General features: G+C 45.2%; 1 protein-coding gene across 1 annotated transcript in view; it reads left to right on the top strand.

The window, feature by feature from the left end:
• The window catches only part of LOC111976870 (cadherin-4-like), a 614,552-nt gene that overhangs the window by 564,085 nt on the left and 25,615 nt on the right, over positions 1-24,852 (top strand). Inside the window, exons 12-13 of the mRNA XM_070447844.1 lie at positions 2,791-2,799; positions 22,873-23,015. Coding sequence (XP_070303945.1) covers positions 2,791-2,799; positions 22,873-23,015 — 152 coding nt within the window. The remainder of the gene's footprint in view (positions 1-2,790; positions 2,800-22,872; positions 23,016-24,852) is intronic.

Here is a 24,852-nt window from a genome sequence, read left to right as displayed (position 1 = left end):
TCTCTCTCATCTCTCCTCTCTTCTCTATGCTCTCTACCTCTTCTCTCTCTCTCTTCTCTCTCTCTCTCTTCTCTCCTGCTCTCTCTCTCTCTCACTCTCCTCTCTCTCCTCTCTCTCTCTCGACTCTGTCTCTCTCTTCTCGCCTTCTTCTCCCTCTGCTCCTTTCTTCTTCTCTTTCTCTCTCTCCTCTCTCTCTCTCTCTCCTGATATACACGGTGGAACTGAGCTCTTAACTGTGACTGTGCTATACACGAATTCTTAAAAGAGAGGGACCAGTTTGTATAGTTCCCCACTGTTACCTAATGATCTGTTTACAAAGAAGTGGTCAGGGTTGCTGGCTGAGAAGGTGGTGAGAGAGTGACGTGATGTGAGTGAGTGAGTGAGTGAGTGAGTCGAGTGAGTGATGTGAGTGAGTGAGTGAGTGAGTGATGTGAGTGAGTGAGTGATGAGTTGTGTGTGTGTGCTAGATGTGTGTGTGTGTGTGTGTGTGTGTGTGTGTGTATGATGTGTGTTGGTGGTTGTAAGTGTGTAAGTGTGTTAAGTGGTGTGTGTGTCTGTCCAGCACCTGATTGCTCTGCTGCGAGAGAGAGAGAGAGAGAGAGAGAGAGAGAGAGAGAGAGAGAGAGAGAGAGAGACCCCTGGGTAATCAGAGCCATGTGTATTCTAAAGGTATAGATAGGGGACACACACATACATTCAAACAAAGACAGCACCTGGCCCCATCCCAAAGGCCTGACACAGCACTGTACACCTGCAGTGTTTCCAGGGTTCTCACATTATTGGCTGTGACTCTAAACCAACCTTTAAATTACCACCTGGCTTTTTAAAGGCTGCCTGTGAAGCACTGCAGTGTCTTAACTTCCTCAATGTCAGCTGATCTATGACATTATTATGTTGATTACCCACACATACTGAGTACCTCCTCTCAGAGACTGTGTCCAGTGTGTAAGGATGGCTGGTTCACCCTCTCCAGCGCCAAGCCCAGAATCATCCTTGTGTTCCGTTTTCCTCTCTCTCTCTCTCTCTCTCTCTCTCTCTCTTGTGAAAAGATCGAAACAAATTTGCCAGTTAATTTCACAGCAAATGAGAGTAAATTGGGTGTACCAGCTGGGCTCTGTATCTTGCTGCAGCACTCTCTCCTTCTCTCTCTCTTTGCTTTTTCTCTCCCCATCTTCCTTTTCCCTCTCTCTCGATCTCCCCTTCCTTTTCCGTACACCAGTTTCAGCTTGCAGTACATCTTGGAGATAAGTTTGGCTAGCAGAGGCACACCATGTTCTGTCACGGTCTGCTACACACATTCATACACACACACTCACTCTCTCTCTCTCACTCCCTCTTGCTCTCCAAACCCCTCTCTCTTTCTTTCTCTCTCACACACAGACATACAAAGACGCATACATGCACACTGATACCCAATCAATTCTGCTGCCCATCCAGCATGATTTGCCATTTTCTCACCCTGGAGCCTTAACAAACTAGTGGGACAGTTTGTCCACCTCAGCCTCCAATGTGGTTTCATCTGTACTGAAGTCCCGCACATAAAAAAATATTCACTGTAGTGTTTTTGTGAACTTTACTGTAGTATATACTGTAGCATTTACAGTTAACTATAGTATAAATAATCTAGTAAAAGAAAACTGTAGTTTATACTTTAGTAATTAATGTTGTGTTTTTGCAGACTGTAGTATATTGTAGTATTTACTGTAGTTTTTCATTAACATTTGACATTTTTGATCAGAAACTCACTTCTTTAGCCAATGTGCAGATTTTGTCAAAGATCCGTGATATCTCTATGTGACTGAGGGAGATGGCTGAAAAGGACGAGGTGAGTGTAGGAAAGCGGAAGGGAGCTGATAAGTAAGGGAAAGGTAACGAACAAGATAGAAGGGAAGAAGCGTGAGAACAGGTCAAGGAAAAGCAAGGGCTCGGGAGGTTTGGAGAGTTGAGAGAGGAGCTCAGGGCTAGAACTTGACAGTAGAGATCTTCATGGGTCCAAAAAGTTGGACCTGTTCCAAAATAAACATGGGGCTTTCCCACCTGGACCCGATATGCATAAAAATGTTTTTAAAATTTAGAGACCCGTTCCGAACAGACCGAAGGACAACTAGACCCGTTCTGTATAGACCTGGTTGAATCCAGACCCGGTCTGATCAGAGTGAAGCAGCAGCAAAGTCATTATTTAAGCTATTTTATTAATTGGAGGTGATAAAGTGCAAGAGGAGGGAAAAGAGGTGCAGCTCTAGAAGGCGGTGGAGGGGCCGTACTGTGAGTGAGTGACACAGGGAGCAGGAAGTAGGGAGAGAGGAGAGACAGCAAACAATCAAGCCAAGTCTTGCTCTAGTAGACTAATAGCTGCCATAGCTAGGTTATTTGTCATAAAATATAATTACATAGTACCTGTCTTGACTGCATCAAACCGGGAGATGCTAGTTAAGATAGCTAACGTTAGCTAGCTAGGCTAATTGAGGCTGCAGTGCATTCGCTTTTTCATCCTACAGTTACAAATACAACTCCATTTAGAATATTAATTAGCAACCTACCTGTTGGCTCGTGGTCGTTGTAGCCTATCCTTCTACTTTAAATTCCGTCATTTTAATTCCATCTTCCATTGATTAGATATCTCCTAACTTTTGCCACACACGGAGGCTCTACTTGGCAGTTTTTCTTCAGACCAGTCGCAGGCAGTGAGTTCTAGGGGGGGTCAGGGGCCAGGGGATTGGGGGATGGAGAGGGGGTAGAGGGGGAGCCTGGGAGGGAGGAATCAAGCATCACCTGTCAGGGCCAAACTAGTGCGGCGAGGTGTGGGATTGAGAAACATGCATAAATAATTACCCAGACTACCCTGCATGGGCTGGAGGAAGGCTAGGAGGACATACATTTGTGATTCTCAGGGACAGGCTTCCTCTACCACTAGCATCACTAACCACACCAGACTTCATACTAGATCTTATTCACTCCTCACACCCACTTTCAAGTACCACCAACCTGGATATACATAGAGAGACTGATCAAGGTATTGTATGAATTGTATTATTAAAATTGCAGAATTTATATATGTTTTACTTCTTTGTGTCTTTCAAAGCACCAGAGCAAACACAGACTTAAAGTTCCAGACAGTAGTGAAGCAATAAAAACCAAATAAATTCAATCATAAAACTGACTCCAGCTAATCAAACTGCAGCTCCAACAGGTATATTTCACTGGTCATCCCCAAAGCCAACACTTCCTTTGGCCGCCATTCCTTCCAKTTCTTTGCTGCCAATGACTGGAACGAATTGCAAAAATCACTGAAGCTGGAGTCTTATATCTCACTCTCTAACTTTAAGCAACAGCTGTCAGAGAAGCTTACCGATCACTGTACCTGTASACAGCCAATCTGTAAATAGCAATTATTTATTGTAATTAATAATTATTTTGCCTCTATGACCTATTTATTGCCTTACCTCCTTACCTACTCTTCTACATTTGCACACACTGTACATAGATTTTTCTATTGTGTTATTGACTGCACGTTTATGTGTAACTCTGTGGTGTTGTTTTTGTCGCACTGCTTTGCTTTATCTTGGCCAGGTCGCAGTTGTAAATGAGAACTTGCTTCTCAACTGGCCTACCTGGTTAAAAAATAAAATAATGGTTTTAGGTGTTTAATATCAGCAATTAAAATCAATGATTTTATGGTTCATCAGCTGCTGTGTGTGTGTGTGTGTGCGTGTGTGTGTGTGTGTGTGTGTGTGTGTGTGTGTGTGTGTGTGTGTGTGTGTGTGTGTGTGTGTGTGTGTGTGTGTGTGTGTGTGTGTGTGTGTGTGTGTGTGTGTTGTGTGTGTGTGATCATGTGTGGATCAGGAAAGGTTGGAGGGTGGGCGACTGAGATCCGTTGGTAAATTCCAAATTCTATGTTCAAAGTCTGAGCTCCTAATATCTAGTATTATATACAGTTGAAGTCAGAAGTTTACATACACTTAGGTTGAGTCATTAAAACTAGTTTTTCAACCACTCCACAAATTTCTTGTAACAAACTATAGTTTTGGCAAGTCGGTTAGGACATCTACTTTGAGCATGACACAAGTAATTTTTTCAACTATTGTTTACAGACAGATTATTTCACTTATAATTCACTGTATCACAATTCCAGTGGGTCAGAAGTTTACATACACTAAGTTGACTGTGCCTTTAAACAACTAGTAAAATTCAAAAAATGATGTTATGGCTTTAGAAGCTTCTGATAGGCTAATTGACATCATTTGAGTCAATTGGAGGTGTAGCTGTGGATGTATTTCAAGGCCTACCTTCAAACTCAGTGCCTCTTTGCTTGACATCATGGGAAAATCAAAAGAAATCAGCCAAGACCTCTGAAAAAAAATTGTAGACCTCTACAAGTCTGGTTCATCTTTGGGAGCAATTTCCAAATGCCTGAGGGTACCACGTTAACAATAGTACGCAAGTATAAACACCATGGGACCCCGCATCCGTCATACCGCTCAGGAACGAGACATGTTCTGTCTCTTAGAGATTAATGTACTTTGGTGCAAAAAGTGCAAATCAATCCCAGAACAACAGCAAAGGACCTTGTGAAGATGCTGGAGGAAACAGGTACAAAAAGATCAATATCCATAGTAAAACGAATCCTATATCGACATAACCTGAAAGGCCGCTCAGCAAGGAGGAAGCCACTGCTCCAAAACCGCCATAAAAAAGCCAGACTACGATTTGCAACTGCACATAGGGACAAAAATCGTACTTTTTGGAAAAATGTCCTCTGGTCTGATGAAACAAATATAGAACTGTTTGGCCATAATGACCATCGTTATGTTTGGAGGAAAAAGGGGGAGGCTTGCAAGCCGAAGAACACCATCCAAACCGTGAAGCATGGAGGTGGCAGCATCATGTTGTGGTTGTGCTTCGCTGCAGAAGGGACTGGTGCACTTCACAAAATAGATGGCATCATGAGAAGGAAAATTGTGTGGATATATTGAAGCAACATCTCAAGACATCAGTCAGGAAGTTAAAGCTTGGTCGCAAATGGGTCTTCCAAATGGACAATGACCCCAAATGTCATGCTCGTCGTCCTCCTCATCTGAGGAGGAGAAGTTTGAAGGATCGGAGGACCAATATGCAGCGTGGTAAGTGTTCATCTTGAATTTAATAAACACAGAGAACACTTAACGAAACTATACAAAACAATAAACGACAAACGTGAAGCTAATGAATAATAGTGCTGACGCAAAAACTAACATAGACAATCACCCACAACCCACAATGACAAAACAGGCTACCTAAATATGACTCCCAATCAGAGACAACGACAAACACCTGCCTCTGATTCAGAACCATATCAGGCCAAACACATAGAAATAGACAAACTAGACATACACCATAGAATGCCCACTCAGATCACACCCTGACCAAACAAAACATACAAAGCAAACTATGGTCAGGGCGTGACACCAAACATACTTCCAAAGTTGTGGCAAAATGGCTTAAGGACAACAAAGTCAAGGTATTGCAGTGGCCATCACAAAGCTCTGACCTCAATCCCATAGAAAATTTGTGGGCAGAACAGAAAAAGCGTGTGCGAGCAAGGAGGCCTACAAACCTGACTCAGTTACACCAGCTCTGTCAGGAGGAATGGGACAACATTCACCCAACTTATTGTGGGAAGCTTATGGAAGGCTAAACAAAACTTTGACCCAAATGAAACAATTTAAAGGCAATGCTACCAAATACTAATTGAGTGTATGTGAACTTCTGACCCACTGCGAATGTGATGAAATAAATAAAAGCTGAAATAAATAATTATCTCTACTATTATTCTGACATTTCACATTCTTAAAATAAAGTGGTGGTCCCAACTGACCTAAGACAGGGAATTTTTATTTGGATTAAATGTCAGGAATTGTGAAAAACTGAGTTTGAATGTATTTGGCTTAGATGTATGTAAACTTCCGACTTCAGCTGTATGTCAACTTTAATTTCATGGTATCCCAATCTGTACATTTTTCTGTTTGCAATAAATTTGAGCTTCTGGTTGTCGATGTGTCTCTGGTTGTCGATGTGTCCGTAAACCAGAATACACATTTATTTGTTGCTGCCAAGGCAGATGCTGTAGGCGCTATATCTGCGTTTTTAACACCTTTTCTGTCCTCGGAGTTGGTCATTTTAGGCGATTTGAATCTGGATTGGCCATCCCCGGCCTCAGATCAATTTAAAAGTATATGGATTTTTATTTATTTTTTATTTCACCCGTTATTTAACCAGGTAGGCCAGTTGAGAACAAGTTCTCATTTACAACTGCGACCTGGCCAAGATAAAGCAAAGCAGTGCGACAAAAACAACAACACAGAGTTACACATGGGATAAACAAACGTACAGTCAATAACACATTAGAAAAATCTGTATACAGTGTGTGCAAATTAAGTAAGGAGGTAATGCAATAAATAGGCCATAGTGGTGAAGTAATTACAATTTAGAAATTAACACTGTGCAGATAAGGATGTGCAAGTAGAAATACTGGTGTGCAAAATAGCAGAATTGATTTTATTCTGACTCAGTTGATCTCAAAACCCACATGGCTAAATGTGAAAAACCCTTTTAACTCCTTGTTGATTGATTTCATTCTTACTAATAACCCCAATAAATGTTTGTCAAGTGGAGTATTTGCATATAATCTCAGTGATCATTGTCCTATACTATGAATTAATGATACAAAACYGCAAAATACTAATCCATGTTTAATTAAGATACATTTTTAAAAGTTCTCCCCTCAAAGGTTTTTGAAGAGGTTCTCAAAGGTTCTACTCTGATTTATTCACTGTCTGCTGTATTCCTGACCCTGAGTTGGYTCTAGAAAATGGTTCCCCTATTTATTTATCTGGCAGATAAACACACCCCTTTTAAACAATTCAGGGTGAAAGACAGATCTAACCCTTGGTTTTCTTCTGAGCTGTCTGAGCTCATTCAGATGAGAAATCAGGCCTGGGCCAAAGCAAGGAAAACGGACTCTGTAGTGGACTGGCAATTTTTCTGACAATTGAGAATCATATGTACTATCTCGATTAAGAAAGCTAAATCAAGCTACTTTTTAAGCTCCATCTCTGACTCTGACTATTGATTCTTCTACATTTTGTAAAAGAGTAAATGCACTAAAGCGTACAGATTCCTCTTCTTCCCTGCCTAAACAAGTTCTGTCTGACTCTGGCATCTTAACTGAGAAGAAGGGGAAAAGTGATGCTTTAAATCATAATTTTTTATCAGCAGGCTTTTCATTTTAGAGAAACWGTGGTTTAATTGACCCTGAACAGTCAATTGACAGCCTCTAGCTGACTCGATGGTTAACACGTCAACATCTAGTGAATCTTTGTTTTAATTTGAAAATCAAATCAAATTTTATTTGTCACATACCTGTGTTTAGAAGATGTTATTGTGGGTGTAGTGAAATGCTTGTGTTTCTAGCTCTAACAGTGCAGTAATATCTAACAGTAATATCTAACAATTTCAACACAATACACACATCTAAAGGAATGGAATTAAGAATATATAAATATTGGGACGAGCAATGTCAGAGCGGCATAGACTTAGATACAGTAGAATAGGATAGAATACAGTATATACATATGAGATGAGTAATGCAAAATATGTAAACGTTATTAAAGTGGCCAGTAATTCCAAGTCTACGTAAACTCAGCAAAAAAAGAAACGTCCCTTTTTCAGGACCCTGTCCTTCAAAGATAATTCATAAAAATCCAAATAACTTCACAGATCTTCATTGTAAAGGGTATAAATACTGGTTCCTATGCTTGTTCAATGAACCATAAACAATTCATGAACGTGCACCTGTGGAACGGTCGTTAAGACACTAACAGCTTACAGAAGGTAGGCAATTAAGGTCACAGTTATGAAAACTTAGGACACTAAAGAGGCCTTTCTACTGACTGTGAAAAACACCAAAAGAAAGATGCCCAGAGTCCCTGCTCATCTGCGTGAACATGCCTTAGGCATGCTGCAAGGAGGCATGAGGACTGCAGATGTGGCCAGGGCAATAAATTGCAATGTCCATACTGTGAGACACCTAAGACAGCGCTACAGGGAGACAGAACGGACAGCTGATTGTCCTCACAGTGGCAGACCACGTGTAACAACACCTGCACAGGATCGGTACATCCGAACATCACACCTGCGGGATAGGTCCAGGATGGCAACAACAATGGCCCGAGTTACACCAGGAACGCACAATCCCTCCATCAGTGCTCACTGTCCGCAATAGGATGAGAGAGGCTGGACTGAGGGCTTGTAGGCCTCACCAGACATTTCCGGCAACAATGTCGCCTATGGGCACAAACCCACCGTCGCTGGACCAAACAGGACTGGCAAAAAATGCTCTTCACTGACGAGTCGCGGTTTTGTCTCACCAGGGGTGATGGTCGGATTTGCGTTTATCGTCGAAGGAATGAGCGTTACACCGAGGCCTGTACTCTGGAGCGGGATCGATTTGGAGGTGGAGGGTCCGTCATGGTCTGGGGCGGTGCGTCACAGCATCATCAGACTGAGCTTGTTCTCATTGCAGACAATCTCAACGCTGTGCTTTACAGGGAAGACATCCTCCTCCCTCATGTGGTATCCTTCCTGCAGGCTCATCCTGACATGACCCTCCAGCATGACAATGTCACCAGCCATACTATTCATTCTGTGTGTGATTTCCTGCAAGACAGGACTGTCAGTGTTCTGCCGTGGCCAGCGAAGAACCTGGATCTCAATCCCATTGAGCACGTCTGAGACCTGTTGGATCAGAGGGTGAGGGCTAGGGCCATTCCCCCCCATAAATGTCCTGGACCTTGCAGGTGCCTTGGTGGAAGAGTGGGGTAACATTTCACAGCAAGAACTGTCAAATCTGGTGCAGTCTATGAGGAGGAGATGCACTGCAGTACTTAATGCAGCTGGTGGTCAAAACAGACACCCCCTTTGTTCAGGGAAACATTATTCAATTTCTGTTTGTCACATGTCTGTGGAACTTTTTCAGTTTATGTCTCAGTTGTTGAATCTTGTTATGCTCATACAAATATTTACACATTTACACATTTACACATTGCTGAAAATCAACACAGTTGACAGTGAGATGACGTTTCATTTTTTTGCTGAGTTTATATAGGGCAGCAGCCTCTAAAGTGCTAGTGATGGCTATTTAACATAATTTAACAATCTAATGGCCTTGAGATAGAAACWGTTTTTGCTGGTTTGGAAGGCGGCCCATGTACTCCCCCTTCACAAAAGTGGTGACCCTTGTGACCTAAACAATTATCAACCTATTTCTAAACTTTTTTGCCTAGATAAAATATTAGAATCCTTGATTCATTCTCAGCTAATGTAATGGCCCTAGGTGTAGCTGGTGTTGAGAGTCAGGCGTAGGACAGCAGATATGAGTAATCAAACATACTTTACTCAAAAGGTAAAATATACAAAGTAACAAATCCACGTACACCGTTACAGACCGAAAATACAAAATAAACAATCACTCACAAAAACTATGAGGGGAACAGAGGGTTAAATAATGAACAGGTGATTGTGGGATTGAAAACAGGTGTGTGAAACAAAGACAAAACAAATGAAAAGTGGATCGGCGGTAGCTAGAAAGCCAGTGACGTCGACCGCCGAACGCCGCCCGAACAAGGAGAGGAAGTCGTGACAGTACCCCCCCTTGATGCGCAGCTCCAGCAGCGCGCCGACACCGACATCGGGTACGACCCGGAGGACGAGGTGCAGGGCGATCCGGATGGAGACGGTGGAAATCCCACAACAACGAAGGGTCTAGGACGTCCTCCACCGGCACCCAGCATCTCTCCTCCGGACCGAACCCCTCCCACTCCACGAGGTACTGACGGCCCCTCGCCCGACGCCTCGAGTCCAGGATAGTTCGAACAGCATACGCCGGGGCCCCCTCGATGTCCAGAGGGGGCGGAGGAACCTCCCGCATCTTAGCTTCCTGGAGTGGACCAGCCACCACCGGACTGAGGAGAGACACATGGAACGAGGGATTAATACGATAATCTGGGGGAAGTTGCAACCTGTAACATAGCTCGTACAGTCTCCTCAGGACTTTAAATGGCCCCACAAACCGCGAACCCAGCTTCCGGCAGGGCCTGCGGAGGTGCAGGTTTCTGGTCGAGAGCCAGACCCAGCCTCGCTGCGGTGGCGGTCAGCGCCCTCTTTTTGCCGCCTCACGGCCCGTTGTAGGTGCACATGGGCAGCGTCCCAGGTCTCCTCCGAGCGCTTGAACCATTCGTCCACCGCAGGAGCTTCGATCTTGCTCTGATGCCACGGTGCCAGAACCAGCTGATAACCCAGAACGCACTGGAAAGGAAAGAGGTTAGTGGAGGAGTGGCGGAGTGAGTTTTGGGCCATCTCTGCCCAGGGGATGAACGACGCCCACTCCCCCAGGCGGTCCTGGCAATATGACCGCAGAAGCCTACCCACATCCTGGTTGACTCTCTCTACCTGCCCGTTACTCTCGGGGTGAAAACCTGAGGTAAGACTGACTGAGACCCCCAGACGTTCCATGAACGCTCTCCAGACCCTGGACGTGAACTGGGGACCTCGATCAGAGACTATGTCCTCAGGCACCCCGTAGTGCCGGAAGACATGAGTGAACAGGGCCTCTGCAGTCTGTAGGGCTGTAGGGAGAACGGGCAAAGGGAGGAGACGGCAGGACCGATCCACAACGACCAGGATCATGGTGTTGCCCTGTGAGGGAGGAAGATCCGTCAGGAAGKCCACCGACAGGTGCGACCACGGCCGTTGTGGAACGGGTAGKGGTTGTAATTTCCCTCTGGGCAGGTGCCTGGGAGCCTTGCACTGGGCGCACACCGAGCAGGAGGTAACATAAACCCTCACGTCCTTGGCCAAGGTGGGCCACCAGTACTTCCGACTAAGGCAACGCACCGTCCGCCCGATGCCAGGATGACCAGAGGAGGGTGACGTATGGGCCCAATAGATCAAACGGTCACGGACAGCAGACGGAACGTACAGGCACCCAGCTGGACACTGGGGGGGAGTGGACTCTGTGCGTAACGCCCGCTCGATGTCTGCATCCAGCTCCCACACCACCGGTGCCACCAGGCAAGAGGCCGGAAGTATGGGAGTATGATCCATGGACCGCTCCGCTGTGTCATACATCCGGGATAGTGCGTCTGCCTTAGCGTTCTGGGAACCTGGTCTGTAGGAGAGGGTGAAAACAAAACGGGTAAAGAACATAGCCCACCTTGCCTGGCGAGGGTTCAGTCTCCTCGCCGCCCGGATGTATTCCAGATTGCGGTGGTCAGTCCAGATGAGAAAAGGGTGTTTAGCCCCCTCAAGCCAATGTCTCCACGCCTTCAGAGCCTTGACAACAGCCAACAGCTCCCGGTCCCCCACATCATAGTTTCGCTCCGCCGGGCTGAGCTTCTTCGAAAAGAAGGCACAGGGGCGAAGCTTTGGTGGCGTGCCCGAGCGCTGAGAGAGCACGGCTCCTATCCCACCCTCGGACGCGTTCACCTCAACTATGAACGCCAAAGAGGGATCCGGATGAGCCAGCACAGGAGCCGAGGTAAACAGAGCCTTCAGGTGACCAAAAGCCCTGTCCGCCTCAGCCGACCAATGCAGCTGCACCGGTCCTTCCTTCAGCAGTGAGGTAATGGAAGCTGCTACCTGACCAAAACCCCGGATAAACCGCCGGTAGAAGTTGGCAAACCCCAGAAACCGCTGCACTTCCTTTACCATGGTGGGAGTCGGCCAATTACGCACGGCTGAAATGCAGACACTCTCCATCTCCACCCCTGACGTGGAAATGCGGTACCCTAGGAAAGAGACGGACTGTTGGAAGAACAGACATTTCTCTGCCTTGACGTACAGGTCATGCTCCAACAGTCGAACAAACCCCTGTGCATCAGGGACACATGCCCGGCGCGTGTAGCGGAGTATATCAGAATGTCATCAATATACACCACTACACCCTGCCCATGCAGGTCCCGGAAAATTTCGGCAACAAAGGCCTGGAAAACTGAAGGGGCATTCATCAACCCGTACGGCATGACGAGGTACTCATACTGCCCTGAGATGGTACTAAATGCCGTCTTCCACTTGTCCTCCTCCCGGATACGCACCAGATTGTAAGCGCTCCTGAGATCCAACTTTGTGAAGAAGCGCGCCCCGTGTATTGACTCGATCGCACTGTCGATGAGAGGCAGCGGTTAGCTATACCTCACAGTGATCTGATTGATCCCTCAATAGTCAATACACGGGCACAGACCCCCATCCTTCTTCTTCACAAAAAATAATCTCCAGGAGGCAGGTGAAGTGGAGGGCCGAATGTATCCCTGCCCMAGGGATTCAGAGACATATGTTTCCATAGCCACCGTCTCCTCCTGTGACAGAGGATACACGTAACTCCTGGGAAGTGCTCCGTCTACCAGGAGATTTATCGCACAATCCCCCCGTCGATGAGGTGGTAATTTAGTCGCCCTCTTCTTACAGAAGGCGAGAGCCAAATCGGCATATTCTGGTCTGGACTCTCCACCGTAGTCTCACCGATGGAAACCCCCACACACCTCCCTGAGCACTCTCATGACCACCCCTTGAGAGCCCTCTGTTGCCACGAAATAGTGGGGTAATGACAGGCCAACCAGGGTAAGCCCAGCATCACGGGACACGCAGGAGAATCAATAAGGAAGAGACTGATTCTCTCCTCATGACCCTCCTGCGTAACCATGTCAAGTGGAGCGGTGGCCTCCCTAATCAGCCCTGACCCTAATGGTCGACTATCTAGGGCGTGCACAACGAAAGGCATATCCACAGGAACAAGGGGAATCCCTAAACTACGAGCAAATGAACGATCAATAAAATTCCCAGCTGCGCCTGAATCTACTAGTGCCTTATGCTGGGAATGCGGGGAAAACTCAGGAAATGAAACAAACACATACATGTGAGCAACAGGGGGCTCTGGGTGAGCCTGGTGCCGACCCACCTGGGGTGACACGACAGTGCCCTGCCTGCTGCCTCGGCTGCCTGAGGGACCCCTCCAGCACCGACAAGCAGTGTGACCTCTGCGGCCACAGATGGTGCAGGGAATGGCCCCTCCTCCGGTCGCCCTAAATGCAGCACCTCCCAGCTCCATGGGTGTCGGAGCGGAGGTGCTGGGGGATGGAACTGACAGGCCCCGATCCGGACATCCGCGCGCAGTCAGCAGGTTGTCCAGCTGGATGGACAGGTCCATCAGCTGGTACAATGTGAAGGTGGTGTCTCTGCAGACCAACTCCCGACGGACGTCCTCGCGCAGCCTGCACCTTTAGCGATCGATCAGGCCCATTCGGAAAGTATTCAGACCCTTTGACTTTTTCCACATTTTGTTACGTTACAGCCTTATTCTAAAATTGATTAAACAATTTTTTTCCTCAATTTTTTTCCTACTACACACAATATCCCAAAATGAGAAYGCAAAAACCTTTAAATAAATTTAAAGGTTTCTTTGCAAATGTATAATTTTTATATTAGTATTCAGACCCTTTGTTTTGAGACTCGAAATAGAGCTCAGCTGCTTCCTGTTTCCATTGATCATCCTTGTTTCTACAACTTGATTGGAGTCCACCTGTGGTAAAATCAATTGATTGGACATGAAAAGGCACACCTGTCTATATAAGGTCCCACAGTTGACAGTGCATGTCACTGCAAAAACCAAGCCATGAGGTCGAAGGAATTGTCCGTAGACAGGATTGTGTCTAGGCACATATTTATATCTTTGCTTATTTGATCTGGTCAYTACCATAGGCATACAGCATTGCACCATATTCTTGTTTAAAAAATATGTAATTTGTGCTTCAGAACCAAAAAGTTTCCCTTCTTGACCAGTCATCAGCTTTATCACGCAAAGGCGGGCGCACACATCCAGATTAGTCACCAGAAAGCACTTGTTTAGTTAATTTTCTCCGGTTTTGTCTGGCAAAAACAGAGTAGCCTACCTTCTTATAAAGTACCCTATAAAGTACATATAAAGTAGGCCTATTTATAAAGTAAATATAAAGTACTGTTTAGAAATCTGCTACTGACGATTATTTGCCACAACAATAGGCTACCTGGTGATTGCATTGATCATTTTCAGATTTGAGATAGACATAGTTTGGGTGGTTATAATTATGTACCTCAGTGGTGGTACTGGTTAAACAGTATGTCTAAAGATATATGTAACATTGCACTCCAATACCTCAAATACTTATGGCATGACGATGTAACATATTCTGGCGAATACAGACATTTTTKAGTAAGAAAAAGGCTACAGACAGATCATGCTTTCCATGATATCAGTATCCCTAGTTGATATTGACTTCTAACATGAATGACTTTCAGCTCAAAATGCAGGGTGTAAGACGCAGTTTATTTCTGTGTCTTGCATTTTGGAAATGCATCACCATTTATGGCTGTAATGACCAGCTACATTTGCACAGCGATTGTACGTGTTAGCCTTGTGCGCATAGCCACTGGAAGTAGGGGTACTGACGGTGCTGCAGCACCCCCTTAAAAATCTGAATGAAAATGTTTTTATTAGTACTGGGTCTTTAAATCTAATCAAATCAAATGTTATTGGTCACATACACATGGTTAGCGATGTTAATGCGAGTGTAGCGAAATGCTTGTGCTTCTAGGACCATGCAGTAATATCTAACACTAATCTAACAATTTCACAACAACTACCTTATACACACAAGTGTAAAGGAATGAATAAGAATATGTACATATAAATATATGGATGAGCGATGGCCGAACGGCATATGCAAGATGCAGTAGATGGTATAGAGTACAGTATATACATATGAGATGAGTCGCAGTTGTAAATGAGAACTTGTTCTCAACTAGCTTACCTGGTTAAATAAAGGTGAAATAAAAATGAGTAATGTAGGGTATGTAAACATCATATGAAGTGGCATTGTTTAAAGTGACAAGTGATACATTTATTACATCCAATTCTTAATTATTAAAGTGGCTAGAGATTTGAGTCAGCATGTTGGCAGCAGCCACTCAATGTTAGTGATGGCTGTTTAACAGTCTGATGGCCTTGAGATAGAAGCTGTTTTTCAGTCTCTCGGTCCCAGCTTTGATGCACCTGTACTGACCTCGCCTTCTGGATGATAGTGGGGTGAACAGGCAGTGGCTCGGGTGGTTGTTGTCCTTGATGATCTTTTTGGCCTTCCTGTGACATCGGGTGGTGTAGGTGTCCTGGAGGGCAGGTAGTTTGCCCCCGGTGATGCGTTGTGCAGACCTCACTACCCTCTGGAGAGCCTTGCGATTGTGGGCGGAGCAGTTGCCATACCAGGCGGTGATACAGCTCGACAGTATGCTCTCGATTGTGCATCTGTAAAAGTTTGTGAATATTTTTGGTGACAAGCCAAATTTCTTCAGCCTCCTGAGGTTGAAGAGGCGCTGATGCGCCTTCTTCACCACTCTGTCTGTGTGGGTGGACCATTTCAGTTTGTCCGTGATGTGTACGCCGAGGAACTTAAAACATTCCACCTTCTCCATTACTGTCCCGTCGATGTAGATAGGGGGGTGCTCCCTCTGCTGTTTCCTGAAGTCCACAATCATCTCCTTTGTTTTGTTGACGTTGAGTGTGAGTGTGAGGTTATTTTCCTGACACCACACTCCGAGCTTAATGACGAGTTTGGAGGGTGCTATGGCGTTAAATGCTGAGCTGTAGTCGATGAACAGCATTCTTACATAGGTATTCCTCTAGTCCAGATGGGTTAGGGCAGTGTGCAGTGTGATTGCAATTGCGTCGTCTGTTGACCTATTGGAGCGGTAAGCAAATCGAAGTGGGTCTACGGTATCAGGTAGGGTGTAGGTGATATGATCCTTGAATAGTCTCTCAAAGCACTTCATGATGACGGAAGTGAGTGCTACTGGGCTATAGTCGTTTAGCTCAGTTACCTTAGCTTTCTTGGGAACAGGAACAATGGTAACCCTCTTGAAGCATGTGAGAACAGCAGACTGGAATAGGGATTGATTGAATATGTCCGTAAACACACCAGCCAGCTGGTCAGCGCATGCTCTGAGGACGCGGCTAGGAATGCCATCTGGGCCGGCAGCCTTGCGAGGGTTAACACGTTTAAATGTTTTACTCACGTTGGCTGCGGTGAAGGAGAGGCCGCAGGTTTTGGTAGCGGGCCGTGTCGGTKGCTCTGTATTGTCCTCCAAAGCGAGCAAAGAAGTTTTTCAGTTTGTCTGGGAGCAAGACATCGGGGTCCGCGACGGGGCTGGTTTTGTTTTTGTAGTCCATGATTGACTGTAGACCCTGCCACAAACCTCTCGTGTCTGAGCCGTTGAGTTGCGACTCTACTTTGTCTCTATACTGACGCTTAGCTTGTTTGATTGCCTTGCGGAGGGAATAGCTCACTGTTTGTATTCTGTCATGTTTCCGGTCGCCTTGCCCTGATTAAAAGCAGTGGTTCGCGCTTTCAGTTTTGCGCGAATGCTGCCATCAATCCATGGTTTCTGGTTGGGGAAGGTTTAAATTGTCGTTGTGGGTACAACATCACCGATGCACTTGCTAATAAACTCGCTCACCGAATCAGCGTATGCATCAATGTTGTTGTTCGACGCTATCCGGAACATATCCCAGTCCAAGTGATCGAAGCAATCTTGAAGCGTGGAATCAGATTGGTCGGACCAGCGTTGAACAGATCTGACCACGGGCGTTTCCTGTCTATTGGCTGGGAGCAACAAAATGGAGTCGTGGTCAGATTTGCCAAAAGGAGGGCGAGGGAGGGCTTTGTATGCATCGCGGAAGTTAGAGTAACAATGATCCAGAATTTTTCCAGCCCGGGTCGTGCATTCGATATGCTAATAAGATTTAGGGAGCCTTGTTTTCAGATTAGCCTTGTTAAAATCCCCAACTACAATAAATGCATCCTCAGGATATGTGGTTTCCAGTTTACATAGAATCCAATGAAGTTCTTTCAGGGCCGTCGAGGTGTCTGCTTGGGGGGGGGGGGATGTACACGACTGTGATTATAATCAAAGAGAATTATCTTGGTAGATAATGCAGTCGGCATTTGATTGTAAGGAATTCTAGGTCAGGTGAACAAATGGACTTGAGTTCCTGTATGTTGTTATGATCACACCACAACTCGTTAATCATAAGGCATACACCCCCGCCCTTCTTCTTACCAGAGAGATGGWGTTTCTGTCGGCGCGATGCGTGAAGAAACCAGGTGGCTGTACCGACTCTGATAACGTATCTCCAGTGAGCCATGTTTCCGTGAAACAGAAAATGTTACAATCTCTGATGTCTCTCTGGAAGGCAACCCTTGCTCGGATTTCGTCTACCTTGTTGTCAAGAGACTGGACATTGGCTAGTGGTATACTCAACAGCGGTTGGCGATGTGCCCATCGACGGAGCCTGACCAGAAGACTTCTCCGTCTGCCCTTTCTACGGCGCCGTTGTTTTGGGTCGCCTGCTGGGATCCGATTCATTGTCCTGAGTGGTGGACCAAACAGAGGATCCGCTTCGGGAAAGTTGTATTCCTGGTTGTAATGTTAATAAGTTGACGTTGCTCTAATATCCAATAGTTCCTCCCGGCTCGATGTAATAAGACTTACGATTTCCTGGGGTAACAGTGTAAGAAATAATACATAAAAAAATGAAATACTGCATAGTTTCCTAAGAACGCGAAGTGAGGCAGCCATCTCTATTGGCCTCGGATGTTACTAGTCCTGTATTAGCAGACCGGCATAGCCATCTGTAGTGCGTGCAAAAAATGTTCTCTGGATCTTGTGACATGAGACTTGCTTGTGACTCAAATAATGGTGACTTGGTCCCTGTGGTATTGGTTCAAGGACACCAAAGGAAGCCAGGCTTCCCCAAATATTTGACCAATAAAAACATTTAAATTACAAAATAATTTAGCTTTTGTCTCTCTGTGTTTTCATAATTTTCCATCAATTCGCAAGTGGCTGAATCTCACCGGAGAATTCATCAGAGCGAGGGAAACATTACCCCTCTATCTAAGTATGTGTAGCCCATGTATCTGATGCTGTCTGGACCAAAAGAGTATGACATGTTGCTACCATAGCATTTGATTGATTGATGCCAACATTTGGCCTCCCTTGATTAAACAAATTATAAAATAATTAGCCAATCGCAATGAACTGAGCTCAACTGTGGGCTGTCCTGGTGCAGCAAAACGCCTTCCTAAATCGGCCCTTTCCTAAGCCATGGATGGAGATGGGGAATTGGACTTCACTTAATTGTCTGTACAGGCCAATGATTATGACGGTGGTTCTGATCTAACCATGAATATGTTGTGGCACTGGCCTGAGACGATTGAAGTTCAATATGTAGCCTAGATGTAGCCTAGTAGGCTCACGTTAACTAGCTAGCTAACTTAGCTGGTTCATTGTGCCCATGTAAGGAAGTTAGGCTAGCAAGAATTTTGGCTAGGTAGCCTATGACAACAACTAAAAGTGTACTGTATGACAAAGCCGTATACCGTTTTGCCAACATGAAAAATAGGAGGATGCCATTGGCATTCAACTAGTCTACAAGTAGGGTGAGTCAACATTTTTTTTGCACACGCACGCACGCACACACACAGGCAGAATGCTGTGCTTGATCATGCTGCAGCTCATATAACTGTTTGTTACATGGACTTCACCAGACAGATGTTGCTCTCCGGTTTTGTGATGAAACAAAGTATGTGTTGTTGAATTTATTATTTCACTGTGTGAAAGTTTTCTTTTTGTTCTCATGGCCTCATTGTATATCATGGTGGCATATGAACGAATGGATTATACAGCAAACAATGCAATTATCACAACAGGTTGTAATATGACTTTTTGTACTGGTTTGGCTTCTTCAGTGATTTTACCCACACACCGCTACTCTCTCCTTTCTCTATCTCTTTATTTCTCTATCTCCTGCTCTGCCGCCCCAGTCTCTCCTTCTCAGGCGTGACTGCCCTCCACTGGAGAACCAGAGTACAACCTGCACCTTCCTCCACACACACTCACGGATGGATATTCTCTCTATCTCTGAGTCCATGGGCTTCCACCGGTCAGAGCATGCTAACCTCACCTAAGCCTCAGCAACTTCCTAATAAAGTTAGCTACTGTCTTTCTCCCCCCCCTCCCTCTCTCTTATATCCCCTTGCCCCCCTCTGTGCCGGCCATGCTCTCTCCCCTGTGGTGATTTCACAGGCTGCCAGTTCCAGTCTGCAGGTAGCTGCCAGCCCAGCTGACCATGGCGGGCAGCCCTCTCTCATCCCGTTCCCATGGCCGTATAGAGCCCTGTGTACAGCCCACTAGCCTGCTGGGAAAACCCCCCTCCTTCTCTGAAGGGGAGAGGAGATTACTCCCTCCCTCCCTACAGCTAGGCCTGCTCTCTAGCCCACTTTACTGTAGTGCAGGGCAAGCCTACAGGAACACAGTATACATGGTGGAAGAGCCTGCGTGGGAGGGTATGGGTATTAGGCACTGAAGCCTGTTTGCAGCTGTGAATGTGTTCTCTACATCAGTGCATATACACCGATGTAGAGAACAAGGACATTCCATAGAGAATTTTTACTATGGCCACAGATACAGTGGATGAAATATGGTGGAGTGGAAGGTGGTGGACACTGAGAGCAGATGAGAAAAGGATTTATGAGATGAATACAGAGACACAGGGGGATGACAGGATGAAGGAATGTGTGAATATGAAGACATGGTGAGATGAGGTGAGATTGAAGGGGTTGAGTGGAGAGAGGGTGGGTCCCAGACAGGGATTGTGGGTAAATCCTTGAGATCATATCTGTTTTCTTCTCCCTCCTATCTTGGAATAGAATAATGTCTTCAGCTTCTCCCCTATCCACACACACACATACAGGGACGTGTGAAATTGTCTGCAGCCTGTGGACAAGATGTCCATGAAGGATTAAACTGTGTGTGTGTAACTAGCATACAACTGAACATCACATTTTAAAATGATGTCCATTCCATTGATGTATTCTATATCTGTGGTAGTCCTTTACACTCGTACTCGTATACGAGTTGAAAATGGCAGATTTGGGCACTGATAAATGTCTATATTGGAACGTTGTGGCTGTATAGTAACATGCTATACAGTGCATTCGGAAAGTTTTCAGAACCCTTGACTTTTTCCACAATTTGTTACGTTACAGCCTTATTGGTTTAAATTGTTTTGTTTTTTTAGGTAATGAGGTACTGAGCGGTACTGAGCTCATCAAGGATCTCTCTGTACTTTGCGCCGTTCATCTTCCCCTAGATTCTGACTAGTCTCCCAGTCCCTGCCGCTGAAAAACATCCCCACCACCATGCTTCACCAAAGGGATGGTACCAGATTTCCTCCAGATGTGGCTTGGCATTCAGGCCAAAGAGTTCAATCTTGGTTTCATCAGACCAGAGAATCTTGTTTCTCATGGTCTGAGAGTCCTTTAGGTGCCTTTTGGCAAACTCCAAGCGGGCTATCATGTGCCTTTTACTGAGGAGTGGCTTCCGTCTGGCCACTCTACCATAAAGGCCTGATTGGTGGAGTGCTGCAGAGATGGTTGTCCTTCTGGATGGTTCTCCCATCTCCACAGAGGAACTTTGGAGCTCTGTCTTAGTGACCATCAGGTTCTTGGTCCTCCCTGATCAAGGCCCTTCTCCACCGATTGCTCAGTTTGGCCGGGCGGCCAGATTTAGGAAGGGTCTTGGTGGTTCCAAACTTCTTCCTTTTAAGAATGATGGAGGCCACTGTGTTCTTGCACATGCACATTTGTGGCCTGCTGGAGGTCATTTTGCAGGGCTCTGGCAGTGCACCTCCTTGCACAAAGGCGGAGGTAGCGGTCCTGCTGCTGGGTTGTTGCCCTCCTACGGCCTCCTCCACGTCTCCTGATGTACTGGCCTGTCTCCTGGTAGCGCCTCCATGCTCTGGACACTACGCTGACAGACACAGCAAACCTTCTTGCCACAGCTCGCATTGATGTGCCATCCTGGATGAGCTGCACTACCTGAGCCACTTGTGTGGGTTGTAGACTCCGTCTCATGCTACCACTAGAGTGAAAGCACCGCCAGCATTCAAAAGTGACCAAAACATCAGCCAGGAAGCATAGGAACTGAGAAGTGGTCTGTGGTCACCACCTGCAGAACCACTCCTTTATTGGGGGTGTCTTGCTAATTGCCTATAATTTCCACCTTTTGTCTATTCCATTTGCACAACAGCATGTGAAATTTATTGTCAATCAGTGTTGCTTCCTAAGTGGACAGTTTGATTTCACAGAAGTGTGATTGACTTGGAGTTACATTGTGTTGTTTAAGTGTTCCCTTTATTTTTTTGAGCAGTGTATATATATATATACACACATATATTTGTAATAATGACAATTACAACAATACTGAATGAACAATGAACACTTTTATTTTCACTGAATATAATACATAAAATCTATTTAGTCTCAAATAAATAATGACACATGCTCAATTTGGTTTAAATAATTCAAAAACAGTGTTGGAGAAGAAAGTAAAAGTGCAATATGTGCCATGTAAAAAAGCTAACATTTAAGTTCATTGCTCAGAACATATGAAAGCTGGTGGTTCAATATTCCCAATTAAGAAGTTTTAGGTTGTAGTTATTATAGGAATTATGATGCGTTGACTATTTCTCTATATACCATTTGCATTTCATATACCTTTGACTATTGGATGTTCTAATAGGCACTTTAGTATTGCCAGCCCAATCTCAGGAGTTGATAGGCTTGAAGTCATATACTGCGCTGTTTCAAGCATTGCTAAGAGCTGCTGGCAAACGCAGTAAAGTTTGAATGAAAGCTTACGAGCCGGCTGCTGCCTACCACCGCTCAATCAAATATCAAATCGTAGACTTAATTATAATATAATAAACACAGAAATACAAGCCTTTTGTCATTAATATGGTCAAATCCGGAAACTATCATTTTGAAAACAAAACATTTATTATTTCAGTGAAATACAGAACCATTCCGTATTTTATCGAACGGGTGGCAACCCTAAGTCTAAATATTGCTGTTACATTGCACAACCTTCAATGTTATGTCATAATTATGTWAAATTCTTGCAAATTAGTTCACAACGAGCYAGGCGGTCGAAAATGCTGCATATGCCCTGACTCTGCGTGCAATGAACACAAGAGAAGTGACACACTTTCCCTAGTTATTATTGCCTGCTAACATGCATTTATTTTTACTAAATATGCAGGTTTAAAAAAATAATAATATGATTACGTACAATTGTGCAACAATTGTGCTTTTTTAGCAAATGTGCTTTTGTTAAATTATCCCCCGTTTGGCGAAGTAGGCTGTGATTCTATGATAAATTAACAGGCACCGCATTGATTATATGCAACGCAGGACAAGCTAGTTAACCTAGTAATATCATCAACCATGTGTAATTAACTAGTGATTATGTTAAGATTGATTGTTTTTTATAAGATAAGTTTAATGCTAGCTAGCATCTTAACTTGGCTCCTTGCTGCACTCGCGTAACAGGGAGTCAGCCTGCCACGCAGTTTCCTTGTGAAATGCAATGTAATCAGACATAATCGGCGTCCAAAAATGCCGATTTCCGATTGTTATAAAAACTTGAAATCGGCCCCAATTAATCGGCCACCTCGGTCGACCTCTACTCTGTATCAAAAGGTTAGACGTTTTAGTCTAATAATCTTCCCATAATCTCCAAACTGTTTCCTTTCAATTGCTACCATTGTTATGCATTTTCATATTTCTTCTGTAAGAAACATTTCAATTTAGCCCAATTCATTCATATAAGCCAAATTCCACGATTGCAGATAAAGAGTGAGTACAATATGTGTACTTTCTTTGAACTTGTTTCCTCCCTCTGTCTGTCCAGGTATTCTAAGCTGGCCGATCCAGCTGAGTGGCTGTCCATCAACACCACCAATGGTCAGATCGTCACCACGGCAACCCTGGACAGAGAGTCCATCTACGTCAAAAACAACATCTACGAAGCCACCTTCCTCGCAGTCGATAACGGTGAGACTGTGTCCACTGTGTGTGTGTGTGTGTGTGCTTGTCGTCGCTGTTGCTGTGTGTGTGTGTGTGTGTGTGTGTGTGTGTGTGTGTGTGTGTGTGTGTGTGTGTGTGTGTGTGTGTGTGTGTGTGTGTGTGTGTGTGTGTGTGTGTGTGTGTGTGTGTGTGTGTTGTGTGTGTGTGTGTCAGGAAAGTGATGACAGAGAGAAAGAAGAGATGATATGCATACGAAAAAGGTGGTCCCAGCGGGGTGAGCAGAGACATAACTAAAGCTGAGTTAGAGCGGAAACTATTGGTTACCGAGAGCTAGTCATGCTGTATCGATCCGTTGTCCTTTCTTCTCTCGCTCCACCTCTCCTCTCTTTTCCTCCTTTCTCCTCTGCCCATGCATTGAGTGTGGGACATCCAGTTTGTTCTGCCACCCAGTCAAAGCTCAAGCTTAACCGAGCACAAACTCAATCACAGCAAACAAAAACAATTTTTTTCTCATGCGGAAGCAAACCGAGTCTTTCCCCCTCCCAAAGTGCCTTATCAGTGAATGCAGTGCATTGGTGTGTTTACCTAAAGTTGGGACGGCTTTGAAGCATGATTGACATTGCTTGGTGTGTGTGTGTGGTGTGGTTGGTGTGTGTGTGTGTGTGTGTGTGTGTGTGTGTGTTGTGTTGGTGTGTGTGTGTGTGTGTGTGTGTGTGTGTGGTTGTGTGTTGTGTGTTGTGTGTGTGTGTGTGTGTGTGTGTGATCGTGCTGTGTGTTGTGTGCGTGCGCGTGTGTGTGCGTGTTAACAGTGATTGACAACTTCAGAGACCATGACGTGTACTTCCTGTGTTGTTTCCTGCAGCACAGGGGGGATTAGACAGCAAACCCATTAGGGCTGACACGCTCCCTTAATTTCCATGCCTCCGCTCGCACTTTCTCTTTTTCTCTCCTTTCCTTTCCCTTCTCTTTTTCCATTTCTTCTTCTCTGTCCCTGTCTCTCTCCTTGCACACTTTTTCAAAGCCCTCTGACCCTATGAAAGTTCCTTGTGACGTGTTGTCTTTGCACTCCGCTTCTGTATTCACCTCTGTCTCTTCCTTCTCATTATGTAGATCACAGTTTTAGGTGCGCCACCGGTGGTATTATTGGGAAATTGTGGCTGCGTGTGTGTGTGTTGCAGACTGTGTGGGTGTAGGGGGAAGGTCTGCAGTGATAAAGTGAGAGGGATTATGGAAGCGCTGGGGGTGGAGGGAAGAAGGGAGGATGAGAGGAGGCAGAAAGAGAAAGCGGGGGGTACAATATTTAGGAGAGAAACACAGTCAGAGAGAGCTAACTTATTATCATGGCTGTCACCACCAAATCACCGACACAAACATCTGTTTTAACCCGCCTATGGATTAGTTTATTTATTCTTTAAAGGACATAAGGGAGGCTTGCTAGAAGTCCTTTCTTCACACCTGAAATCTTTTAGCCGACATGAAGAAAAAAAACATTATTACCAATCCTTTTGAGGAATTTACACAAACATAATTATTTATTTAGCTGGTTAAAACCCCAATAATTCTCCTATCAGCCTCAGCAAGCTGCTTCCACATGTCCCCCATACATGACTGGGATTAACGAACTAAACTGCCAGACAGGGGAACTAAACCGCCAGACAGGGGAACTAAACCACCAGACAGGGGAACTAAACCGCCAGACAGGGGAACTGAACCGCCAGACAGGGGAACTGAACCGCCAGACAGGAGAACTAAACCGCCAGACAGAAGAACTGAACTGCCAGACAGGGAAACTAAACCGCCAGACAGGGGAACTGAACCGCCAGACAGGGGAATTGAACCGCCAGACAGGGGAACTGAACCGCCA

Source organism: Salvelinus sp. IW2-2015, linkage group LG17, assembly GCF_002910315.2.
Source record: "Salvelinus sp. IW2-2015 linkage group LG17, ASM291031v2, whole genome shotgun sequence".
Lineage (NCBI taxonomy): Eukaryota > Metazoa > Chordata > Actinopteri > Salmoniformes > Salmonidae > Salvelinus > Salvelinus sp. IW2-2015.
Note: the sequence above shows the minus strand (reverse complement) of the source record. Positions and strands in the feature narration are given on the sequence as shown.